This window comes from Rhipicephalus sanguineus, chromosome 8 (genome assembly GCF_013339695.2).
Source record: "Rhipicephalus sanguineus isolate Rsan-2018 chromosome 8, BIME_Rsan_1.4, whole genome shotgun sequence".
In the NCBI taxonomy this organism is placed as follows: domain Eukaryota; kingdom Metazoa; phylum Arthropoda; class Arachnida; order Ixodida; family Ixodidae; genus Rhipicephalus; species Rhipicephalus sanguineus.
Window position 1 is genome coordinate 1,136,865 of NC_051183.1, and position 12,531 is coordinate 1,149,395.

The 12,531-nt window shown below is 46.2% G+C and overlaps 1 protein-coding gene across 1 annotated transcript in view; it reads right to left on the reverse strand.

Moving 5' to 3' along the window:
* The window catches only part of LOC119402488 (protein dispatched homolog 1-like), a 67,482-nt gene extending 56,695 nt beyond the window's left edge, over positions 1–10,787 (reverse strand). The window contains 2 exon segments of the mRNA XM_049418669.1: positions 4,002–4,125; positions 10,651–10,787. Of these exon segments, the coding sequence (XP_049274626.1) occupies positions 4,002–4,125; positions 10,651–10,658 (132 nt within the window). The 5' untranslated portion in view covers positions 10,659–10,787.
* Positions 10,788–12,531: the final 1,744 nt, after the last annotated feature.

Consider the following 12,531-nt stretch of genomic DNA (forward strand, 5'->3'; position numbering starts at 1 on the left):
ATAATAATAATAATAATAATAATAATAATATGTGGAGTTTTACGTGCCAAAACCACGACATCGTAACGCGGTTGTGATGGTGAAGAAAGCAAGACGCAGCCGGTAAAGATGGAACGCTTTACTGGGAGAACTTGTGCCCATCATAAGAAGCGACACGCGCAGCGAAAGCGGCAAGCACAGACGTCGGTCGTCGGTGATCTGCTCACCTGCGAAATGCGGTGGCTTTTATGCGTGTCTTATGGAACCTTCCAGCGTTATCGCTGGTTCGCTGGTGCTCGCGTTAGCTCCCGAATAAACTTGTCTATTCGCGTTCTGCGCGTATTCTAAACAGAAAGATCCCAAACGGTCGCGAAGCTTCCCAATAATTGCGCCTCGGTCTGCGCCGAGCGTTGCTATCAGTTTTTAACGCGACAGCATTAAAGGGCTCGTTTCCCAGAAATCCCGGTGTCGGTGTCGTTGGTTGTGAACAAAAAATGACAATCTTGCCCATGACCAGAAAATCGAGAAAGATGCAAATAAAATTGTAAAAATCTCCGGGTCCGAGTGAGAATCGAACCCAGACCGTCTGCGCGGCAAGCAAGTGTTCTACCACAGAGCCACGCTATTTTTTTTGTTTCTCTCTTTCATGGTACTTATTACAAATGTGCGCAATTAGCATACATAGCGAACAAAATACTCAAGGCGGCCTCTACCAGCGTACAAGCACTACACAGAATTTTTAAAAGGGTATTAAGCAGTACATTTCATGAAGAGTAGATACCAGTCCGGTTGAAACTGTAATTGTTGATAAAAGTCTTGAAACTGTTTCCGAAAAAAAATTGGCCGCGTATCTGCGTGCTTCGCTGCAAATGTCGTCTAAAGACGATAGAAGAGGCGCTGTGTGAGATATGAACGCCATCTGGCAATACGTCGGGAAACGTGAATGCTTGTCAACGTGGATTTTGGGCTAGTTGGTTATATGCTTCAGAATGGGGCATAGCGCTAACACACACGGACGAGGAAGAGATAACAGGGCAGCGCCTGTCCTGTTGTCTCTTCCTCGTCCGTGTGTGTTAGCGCTATGCCCCATTCTGAAACGTGAATGCTGTGTTGCGGGCAGGTAGTCCCGGCGCAGCAGCAGGCAAGACCGGCGTTGACCAACGCGACCGGCGGGGACGCCAGCCAGCCCGAACATGCGGTTTGGCGCGAAGCGCCGAAGCAAAAGAAACGTCCGCACTCAACGAGTACTCTCCACGCACTCTTTTATATTCACGTCGCCTGGGTAAAGCAGGAATGCCAGAGCGGCGCCCCATGGCACTCGTACAGTGCAATACTGAACTGAAACCGAAACACAACAATGAGCTCGCGCAGAGGGCACGGAGGAAGCCAAGGTTCGGCGCAGTCGCATTTTCAGCGCAGCTTAAGAAACTAGGGTCTCTAGAATTACGTATCTATGTATTGTCTATTAAAGGAACACACCAGCTAATACTTATCTAGTGATGCTGCGCCTCAGGTATGCGTAATGTTTGCTTTTTGATCAACCATGTACACAAGTATGAACCTTGTGAGCCGTTCACGATGGCTGGCCCTTGTGCAAGTGGTCAACTTTGGCCGAGTGGCTGAATCGAGGGACGTGCCGACAAACAGAAAGACAGACAGAAGGACAGACAGAAAGACAGACCAAAATTTCTGCGTTTAAGTTCCCCAAGAAAGACTGTCGTCTTTAAAAAAGTCACAGCATATCCACGGAGTGAATGATGATGAGTGGGCGAAGCTGCGGAGGTTCATCGGTAAACCGTGAATCTTCCGTGAATTCTGCCCAGTACATCATCACCGACGTGAGATCGGGCGCGTTTATACTAAAGGTTCGATGAGTTGTGACGACTTGCAGCTCACTTTAATTTTACATGTACGCTGTGAATTTTCATTGTTTAGAAAACCATTGCTTTAGAAAACATCTGGCGTCTTTCGTTAAGCAGCTGGCGTCTTTTCGTTTTGCTTTAGAAACATCTGGCGTTCTTTCGTTTTGCTTTTAGAAAACATCTGGCGTCTTTCGTTGGTTTATTTCATCAATCAACGGCGTTTTGAACAAAATTTTTATTGTTTAATCACGCACAGGAGAAATCTCACCAGGCACTACCTTGGAGGTAAACAATGGCTGCTAATGGGAATGAGAGACAGAAGAAGTCGGCTTTTAGCTAACACTTACACTTCTACTTCTACTAACGTTTCCTACTGGAACATGCCAATGGCTGCTAATGGGGAATGAGAAACAGAAGAATTCGGCTTTTAGTTAACGCGCACGCTGCGAATTTTTTATTGTTCAACAACGCACAGGAAAAATCTCCCACCGGTACCACCTTGGAGGTCAAGATCTGGTACTAGCGTTACGACTGGTTACGCACTACGACTACGAGGGACGAACGGGTGCCGCTTTAAGGAGCTTCGCCCCAAAAAAACTATACGAATGTCATGTAGTGGAAGGAGTCCTTTTAACGCATGTAATATCACGTGGCAGAAGCCTAAAATCGCGCCAGGCGTCAAAACATGTGGATTGCGCTACGAGTGGGTGTTTTAAAGGCCCAGCCATTACAAAGCGCTCAGACAGATTTAATCATCATCATCATCAACAAAAGCATCAAACAAGTGAGCAGCTCCGTAGGTTCGCGTGTTGCCTTACGGACACGTTGTGGGCCCTTCGCTGATTCGCTAAGGGAAGAATTATGGCGTAGTGGGCACTTAACAACTGTACTTGCAAGTAGGCATTCTAGGATAGTTTGAAAAGGCCAGGGTTACGCGCAGAGACGTTTGTTTCCTTACGGCACGGCAGCTTGAGGCATGCACCGAGAACCGAAGCTAGGCTAGCATTTGAGAAGGCGATGCGCACGGAGCCCGATTACGCTATCGCGTTCTACTCGTGAAGAAGAAGCTCAAGCGTCCTCCAAGTTTTTCCTTCCCCTTTGCTAAAATGGGTACTGACACCGATTTTCGAATCTGACTTTACAATGCCGTACAAGTATCCTGTGTACAGAGACGGCTGTACATTATCAGCTGCCTCCCATGAAGTTGTGTTCTTGCCACGGTAGTCATATCTGCTGATATATGTAGCCTTATCAGATGTGCTATATTCTGGGGCTGTTGTATATTTCATTGCCAAGAGTAGCTCGTCCATAGAGGCGATCGACCTTGCTTGCATCTGCCTTTGGTAATACTTTGTCATACCATGCATGACTAGAGCAACGATTGACGAGTCCGCCAATGTTGGGTCAGCTATACAAAGTAACCGCCACTTTTCTAAAACATACTCCCTGATATTAGTGTATCTCTGTCTGTAGATAAGGGATATTAGTGTATCTCCGTCTGTAGATAAGGGATATTAGTGTATCTCTGTCTGTAGGTAAGGGCATTATTCCAAAGTTCTACAGGATTCATCTCGAAAGCACTTGCAAAGCTCAGTAAATGTTCACAAGATATTTTATCCTTATTTCGAAGTCAACTTGCGCATGGCGCACTTACTCACATCGACGCTATCGTGACGTCAGGCTACAGTGCCGATTCTGGTGACTTCACGCACCAGTATGGCTAGTTGTGATGACGTCAAGTGCCAAAAGATACAAAGTGGCTGCTTGTGCGTCACCAACGCAGTCACGGAGCGGAGCGGGCGTGGAAACGTCGCGATATCTTGGGCCAGCAAGTGACGAGAACCTCATACCGTGTCGCGACGTCAGGGTACAGTAGGAACCAAAACTAGCCTTTAAAAACATTGTTGTGATTATTTTCCAGGGCGAACAACTCACACTTACGAGCACATTTTCTAGGCTCTCGGGACTTGGACTTTCATTTGACTCGAAAAAAACGGCAATGGAAAATTTTTGTGAGTGCCTTAATGTAGACGTACCTTTCCGATTGTGCGAATGCGCAGGCGCTGAAACAAACGCAAGTTTCAGGGGCTACGAAATCGGAGGCTCGTTAGCGAAAACTCGCGGGAACGCCGAGACCGTTAGCTTTCGCATGTCACTCACCCTGAGGGGGTCTGTGAAGCTGGGTAGCTCCCAGAGGGTGAGCGACGCCACGATGGCCGTGGTGGCCAGCGAGAACACCACGAAGATCACCAGGCTCGGGTGATTGGCCACCTGACGCGAGTACCTGCAACACAACAAGTCACAAAAATAGATTTGTAAAATACATCTGTAAAATGATTTTCATGCTATCTTTTTTTGGCGTATGTTTTGTTTCCTGTGTTCATCTCTCGCGTTGTACTTATATATACTTTTACACTGTGCATGAAACCCATCATGCTTGAGCCAAATCATTGGCTTGCAGTATTTCAAGTAAATAAATAAAATTTTTGTAATTAATGAAGTGACGAGGGAAAAAAGTGTACCCAAAGCATTGAATTATACAGCCACACATATAGCTCAGATTAGGCACCATTAGAAGGCACCAGTCCTTATTTAGACGATAATATAGCCAACGTGAGCTAGTACTGATAGTATGCGAAGGCATACGGTAGGCCACAACACCGTCAGTAAACCAGAGGCGGGTGGGGGGTGGGGGGAGGGATCGCGTTAAGATACACCCGCTTTACACATAGCGCAAGGGAAATAACAAGACACAAGAAGATATTAATAATTACTGGCGACCCAAGATTACGTTATGATCATGGGGGACGCCGTAGTGAGGGGCTTAAATCCGAGATTCGATCCTGCGACCTTCGGATCAGCAGTCTAGCACCATAACCACTAGACCACCGTGGCGAGTAAGAGACAAGAGGAAGACACGAAGAAACACAAGCGTTGACTCGCGACTTAAGGTTCGTTCACGCAAACCACACATCTAGAGAAAAAAAAAAAAAAAATGCCAGGCCTGCGCGGAAAGCGCAGCACAGTCACAGCGAAAGCTGGAAGAGCGGCATTTCTAGAGCCCGTTATAAACTCTCTTGTGGCTACTAATACAGGTACATTAGCAACGTACCCACTACGCCACAAAGCGTAATTTTTGGGAAGTTGGGAAGCACCCAGCACGACATTATTCGATGTTCTGCGGAGAAGCGAGGTACCATATGTAAGCGATTATGTGCAGTTTGTTGATGCGGCGGTTGATGACGATGAATAATTATGGTTGCGCCCTTTGTAATGGGTTGGAAGCTTTAAACGACCCACTAGCTACGTAATGCATATTGTGTGACGCCCGGTCGTTATTTAACTGTCCCACCACGCTTTATAACACACTTTAACCGGAGAAACGTAGAGCGAGAGAGAGAGAGAGAGAATTGACTTTATTGAGAGCCTGAGGAAATGGATCATGGGAGCCTTATGGGCTTCCTTGGCAACCAACAGAAGTGCACTTGCGAGGAACCCACTACGCTATAAATCATTGTAATTTTTGAGAAGTAGGGCAGTAGGCACTGTGCCATTTTTCGTCATTCTACAGACAGCCGTGGTACCTGCTAAACGCATGTAAGGCATTATGCGCACTTTGTTGGTGTTGTGCCTGATGACGATGAAGAATTATGGCAGAGCTCTTTGTAATGGGTTGGAAGCATTCAACAACCTACTCGTTGCGCAATTCGCATTGTGTGACGCCTGGTTACAGAATTCGCGTTGTGCGACGCTTGGTGCTTATTCTACTCTTTTACCATGCTATATTGCATATGCTAATGTGGTTCCTTCCCGACATGAAGCATGTATAGGACCTTTTTGCAAAACAGTTTCAAGCACCGGCATGGCTCAGAGGTTGAATACTGTGCTCCCACGCAGAGGGCCCAGGTTCGAAGCTCGTTCCATCCTGGAATTTTTTTCTTATTTCGTTTTTTTTTTCTTATTTCGAGCGATACTGGTTACGGACACCGGCGGCGGCGGCGGATACGGCGCCAAAAACGACCGGTGAAATGATCTCATAACAGCTTTCGCAGTAAAAATTGCGGAGGGGAGAAGCATGTAGGGAAGGGTGTTTAAGCTCCACTAACGTGAATCCTGTGGAGGGGCGTAACAGGCAGTGTGCACCGGTGTTTCTGACAGCAAAATCGCTGCTAATGGACAATGAGAGACAGAAGAAGAAAAAGAACGGCCTGACCGAGGCGCCACATTGTTTTGAGAGAGATTTCTTTGATGAGGCACTTGTGGTGCCAAGCCTGAAACCGGGCATGTAGGCAAGGGTGTTTCATCTGCACTAACGTCGTCGGATAACTGCGCCGCCAGAATGCAGCTTACCCTAAGGTGCTTCTTCTTTCCTACATGCCCTGTTTCAGTTCCCTACGGCATGTAGGGAAGGGTGTTTCAGCTCCACCAACGTCATCGGCTATTTGTTGGGCTAATTGTTTCCTTCTTCATTTTTAGTGGACCGGTGGCGAGTAAAGAACCATCACTTTGCAGATATGTTTCAAGAAGTGGTGTTTCAAATAGATGACTTCACCGCAGAGATCCACATTTGTGAGTCTGGTATTAGATAAGAAACTTGAGCGCCTTCATAAATTTCGTCGGGGATTCTGACACCACTGCTAAGTCAAACAATGTTTTAGGCTGTAACAACGAACCTTTAACTCATAATATGCATACTATGGACCGGTGGCAAGTAGTGGAATTTACCCAGTTTTTGTGGTGCATGCCCGTTTATGATGGACTGTGACTACGACATGACACGCCGATAAGCCGAGACCCTATGAGGTGCTTCGCCCCTAAAAACTGCATGTGCGTACTCCAGCCCACCTAGCCCTTCATTCGCCATGGCGCAAAAACAACAAGAAACACGACGAAAGATACAAATGGTTAATGATTACATACGTTAAGAAACAGCTTTTCCCTGCTTTGAAAAGAAAGCGACGCCATGCTGATTCAGCTATCGCAACATTCAGAGCTCTGATAGGCTTCAGAAATCAGGCGCACTTCACAAATCAGGAGCACGTATGTGCATTTTTTTTTTCCGATATGTGCGTGGTTTGCGCCAACAAACCTTGAATCATGAGCCAGCGCTTCTGTTCCGTCGTTTCTGTTTTTAGTGTCTACGTTATTTCCTTCGCGATGTGTGCAAAATACAGATGTGCCGACTCGCCCAACTGGCTACTGCACTTAAGATACGCCGTAGCATATAAACATTTCTAATCGCTTTGCTTATAGAAACCGCATGCACACGCTCAGACAACTTCAAAGGCATACGCTTAGCTTGCAATACCACGCAGGAGATGCTCGAAAAAAAAAAAAAACGGCACAGGCTGACAAATCTGAAGCGATCCTTTCGAAACTACGTACGCAGTTCAATTTCTCGTTAGCAAGCATTAGAGTTTAGCCACAAACTGCACAATCTGATATGCATCCCGGCCGCGAAGCTCAAAATCCGCTTTGGGAAATTGCCTCTACAATTTCCGGCCACCTCGAAAGCGCGCTTCTTTCCTCTGAAGATACAGCCTTCGCAGAACGGTGAGGCGGTTCTCTTTAAAAATAATAGCAACAAGAAAAAACGAAGTAAAATCGATGTTTTCGGCGGTGCAAGTCATTAACGGTGTCTCTCTGGGCAGGATATATATGTACATAGATCCCCAGCCGTGGTGAAATTGGTCGGCAGGATTGCACGGACCGTATATATCGAGTCGAGCACGTTTCTTTTTTTTCCCGCCAAAAAAAGAAAGCTTATTAGTGTTTGCAGGCGCATGACCTATGCAAGCTTTTTAAATCGAACAATGCCCCCATCTCAAGTTCGCGATGCGCGGATTATTCAAAGCGTCGTGCGCGTAACAATCCCCTTAAGAGTTCCTGCGAAGTAAACAGGATTTTAAATAGCATCGAGCTAAGCCCGGGCTGCAGGTGAAAAACAGGCATCGGACAGTGAACTTGGATTCAGCGAAAATCCAATGGTCTTTCCTTGCTTTGCTGTCATTTTTTCATTTATTAATATTTCTTTCTCATCGTTCCTTATATCTGTCTTTGCGTCCTTCTTTGCCTCCCTGTTTATTTCCTTTTTTTTATTTTCCTGTTACCTTCTTCTTCTCCGTCCGTCAGCTATCACTCCTTAGCTATTTACCGTTTTTGCCTGCACACTAGTAGCACTAGCTAATACTGATTAGCGTTGCACAATGTTGGCTAATGCCGGCCTAAACGATAGTCGACTGCTGGCTATCCACCGTTACCACAGCAACGTTGTCTCAAAGAGGCCCTGCGACACTTTTCCAAGTAATCCTCTAATGTCTTTATTAAAAGAGCTTACTGCCTCACGAATCGACTGCCGCAAAAATTTTTAGAAACCGTCAAGTACGAGTGGAGTTACAGTGATTTGCCGCGCGCTTTAGGAACCTTCTCTCCCATTACGTGCCAGCGAGCGCGCTGAAAGCTATGCAGGGAGTGGGATGACAAGGGGGGCAAGAAGATGAGTCCATTACTCAGCGCGCGCCGTGGCCTTGCGCGGTGTCTTTTCATTTTTTATTCGAACGCTCGGCTTACTTTCAGTCTGATCGCGAGAGCGCGCGCGGGCACGTGGCGGCATCCCGCGGCGGTCACGGTAACTATGCAGCTCACGATGCTCAAGTCAGCCAACGGCCGTGGACGTTGGGTATAAGGCGCAGTAATTTGGGTATACGGCATCAGTGGTAGAGAGAAGGGGGAGCGATTTCGAGCTGATTTTGAGAATTAATTGTAAATTCCAGGCCGCGTGCTGCGCTATAATGTATGGCTCGCGTGTTCTCAGGAGCCTCGACTACCGATCGGGAGCGTTTGCTGACTATGCTGAAAGAGTGTTGCAAGGCCCCTCTAATGAAATATCAATCCAGTCGAGTTGTCTAACCGATTTATTGCATTACTTAGAAATAAACCTGCCTTGGACGTCATAGAATGAGCCACGAATCATTAGAAAACAAAAACAAACAAAAAAAAAGCGTTCAGCTCAACGGGTTTTCTGAATTCACGTCTAACCAGCGTTTATTCAATTAAACTGAACTGACGGCTTCGACGTCTCAAAACTGCGAAGTGCAGAGTACTGCCAATCACATGCAAAATATTTTACAGGAGCCGCCCTATGGAATGGGCACATGTAATAATTTACAAACTACGCTGCAGCTCCTAGAGGAGAAATTAAATATACACAAGACGCGCGCAACATATATATACAGTCGGCCACAAAAAAATAAGGACCACGGGGCCCGTGTCGAAATTCTATTCTGCGCCTTCTATTGTCGGATACAACTTAAAAAGTCTGGAGTCGACCGAAGCGGGGCCACCGATCGCCTCCGCGACTAAAGAAATAGTCCCGCTCATGCACTCGGCAATGTTGGACGAAGGCGGCTTCACCGGCAGTATGGCTCATGACAACAGTCCGGAGTGCGCGTCCATTGGTGCAGGGTTGTGTGCGTACGCCTTTGAGGAAGAAATGCCGCGTACTTCTAAAGTTCTATTCGACTTTGGCGAGCCATCTGCTGTCGAGAGCGTAGTGCTGACGAATGCGCGGCCAGGCAATGCTCTCGACGGCATGCTGCAAGACGGCGCAGACGGCAATTTCGGCACGCGCTCCCGTGGTCCGCATTATTTCGTGGCCGGCTGTACATCACAGCGATTGGGGCAAAGAAAATTCCTATACTTTATCAACTTCTTTCAGATAATGCTGCAAAGTTGGCTGAGTGAATGTATCTTGATTTCGAGTTGTTGCACGCACAGTGCAACAACATCCATTTAATCGTCGACCTTGCATTTCGCGTCTACCAAAATGGGGTGCTCGGCGCCTAGGACTTCGTCGCATTCGACATAACACCGCGAAGTAGAGGACAGTTTCCATTCGGGCGTATAACATAGTGAAGGGAACAGCGCAGATACCGACGAGGACGGAGACAGCCCCACAGTACACAAACGCAGCGCTGACTTTCAACAAAATGTTTGTTTTGCGTGTGCGCAGCTACCTGTACTGAACAAGCGACAAAGAAAACAAGGTCACACCTGCGCACAGGATTCTTCTCCAGTCGCTATCGCCCTGGTTTTTTTTCAAGCACTTAGTTGGGCTCTTTTGCACACAAAGCTACTGATGGGCAGATAACGCAATTCTGATCCGCAATGATATGGCGGCTGCCTCGATGGTTTCTCTAGTAAGAGTTGACCTACATCGAGATACATAATTACTGTTTAGGTTTAACGTCCCAAAACCACGATATGATTATGAGGGACGCCGTAGTGGAGGGCTCCGGAAATTTGGACCGCGTGGGGTTCTTTAACGTGAATCTAAATCTAAGTACACGGGCCTCAAGCATTTTCACCTCCTCCGAACATGCGGCCAGGATTCAATCCCGCGACCTCCGGGTCAGAAGTCGAGCACCATAACCACTACACCACCGTGACGGGTCATCTAGATACAATCTTGCACCTATCGAAAAATGGTTTGCACCCAAAGTCGCTGTCACGACAGTGCACACCAAGGTCACCTTGGATCGCGCTATTCACACCACCAAGCAATGTGGGAACCTATAGGGAAACGCAGTATTTCTGCCAGCGACAATATACACGTGGACCTTCTTGCAGCCGCCATCTTGGCCAGTGTTTCCTGACTTGGCAGCACCTCCGGTATTTTGTTTCATTCGCGAATACGTGGGCACACGATCATAATTAACGTAACACGCAAATTCTCTAGGAAAACACAACACGCATAGATTTACGTCAATGAGTGAGAATAAGGGTTTATTCTGGAAGTGTAAACACTCACCACTGCATGACGAATGGTTCAGCCAGGATCACGGAGTTTCTTGTCGCCACTGTCTTCCGACAGAGGCTGCTTTGGTCAGGCGCGGAACGTTCCAGGGGGCGCTTCGAGCGGCGACATGGGGAACAGCGGCAGGAACGTCACTGCAATGACATGAGGAAAAAAGAATGTGTCTTCAGTAAAGGCCCCAACGTCACAGGAACAGTAAACAGAAACACTGACATAAATACCATTCGTAAGTAGCGCAACGAGACAGGAAAACAGAAAGTTAGATACGAACACAGGCGCAAAAGAAACACTGACAGACAAGGAGCGATGTCTTTGTCTGTCCTCCCTTTGTTCCTTGTTTCCTTTTTTCTTTCAATTCCACGGCTCGAACCAGTATTAGCTATATGAACCAACCAGCTCAGTTGAATACCGTTTTGACAATAAATCAGTTTGGACATGCGCGGATCCAGCAGGCGATGTCCGGATGTTCTGACCCACAGCCTTTAATGTGATCACGATGAAGACAATGATTAGTATTTTGCTTTGAAACGGGCTGACAACGTAAATGAGCCTGTTCGTTAAAATAGGGCATTTCGCTATCTATTACAGTCTAATCTCCACGTAATCTCTCTCTTTTCATCATGCCCACAAAGTTCTCTTTTTATAATGCACTGTTATCTACGCTTCCAATCACTTCTGTTCTATCAGTCTCATCCCTGCTTTTTCCCAACCGATAATCTAAAGATCTCTGCTTACATTCCCGCAGGCCAGTTAATACTTCCATTTACTTTAAGACCAGTGATACGCGTAGCAGGCGTGCGCGCAAACCTAGCGTGCTGTTCGCGACAAACTCACGAAGTTTTGTGTGGTATGTTCGAACCATGGGTCAATTCGTACATAACGCTGACAGAATGAACCAATCAAAAAGACAAAGAACGTGAAATCCTCGAAGCCTATCATATCAGCATGCAGGGTGGCAAGTGTGTCAGCACTACTTCCACTTCTTCGATGCAGGAGGGACTTATATGCCTATCACTTTGGCGTTAGCGTCTCGGGTCTTTAAGTAGCTTCTTCTGCTACATTTTTGTTTGAACAGCGCATTTTCCTAGTAGATGGAGTTTGTTAATGAAGTATTGTTGACACTCCAGTCGTTGTGTGTGCCACTGAACTCCTCGGTACTTTATCCTTTTGACTGCATGGTTCATTCCTTCAGCATCACGAAGTCCTTTTTCCGAGCTGTTACCGTACTCGTGAGAACGTTCATGGCTATGAAACAAAATCTTTATTATTATTATTATTATTATTATTATTATTATTATTATTATTATTATTATTATTATTATTATTATTATTATTATTATTATTATATTATTGCTGCTGCTGCTGAACGTAAGCACCAATGCGATCATCATCATTAGCACACCATCTAAAATTCGACACTCCAAAAATTCAAAAGGTCGAGGGTTCGAGTCCCGGCACATTTTGCAAGTCCGGGGTTTGAGTAGTTTGTTCATTACACGACAGTATACGTTTCCCTCGCATTGCCCGCTGAGCCGTATGGATTATTATGAGGAAAGGCATTACTCAGATCCAGATGTGCAGGTTTCTCAGAAAGTAGGAATGATTACGCATTATACTGAAAAATAAGAATTCACAAAGCAGCCCAAGCCGCCATTATTCTAAGCTCACTCAATAGAATGTGCACACATTTAGACGGTGACAACATAACACCCACACAAGCACGGTCTGCATCTTCGAAGCGGCATAGATGACAGCAAATCCTCTCAGCAAAATAGAAGTGACACATCATTGAATTATAGAAACGGATGCAATAATAAGTAAGAAAAATGGCCTAAAAATACTGAAATTTAGACGGACTAAGGAAATATAAGTAAA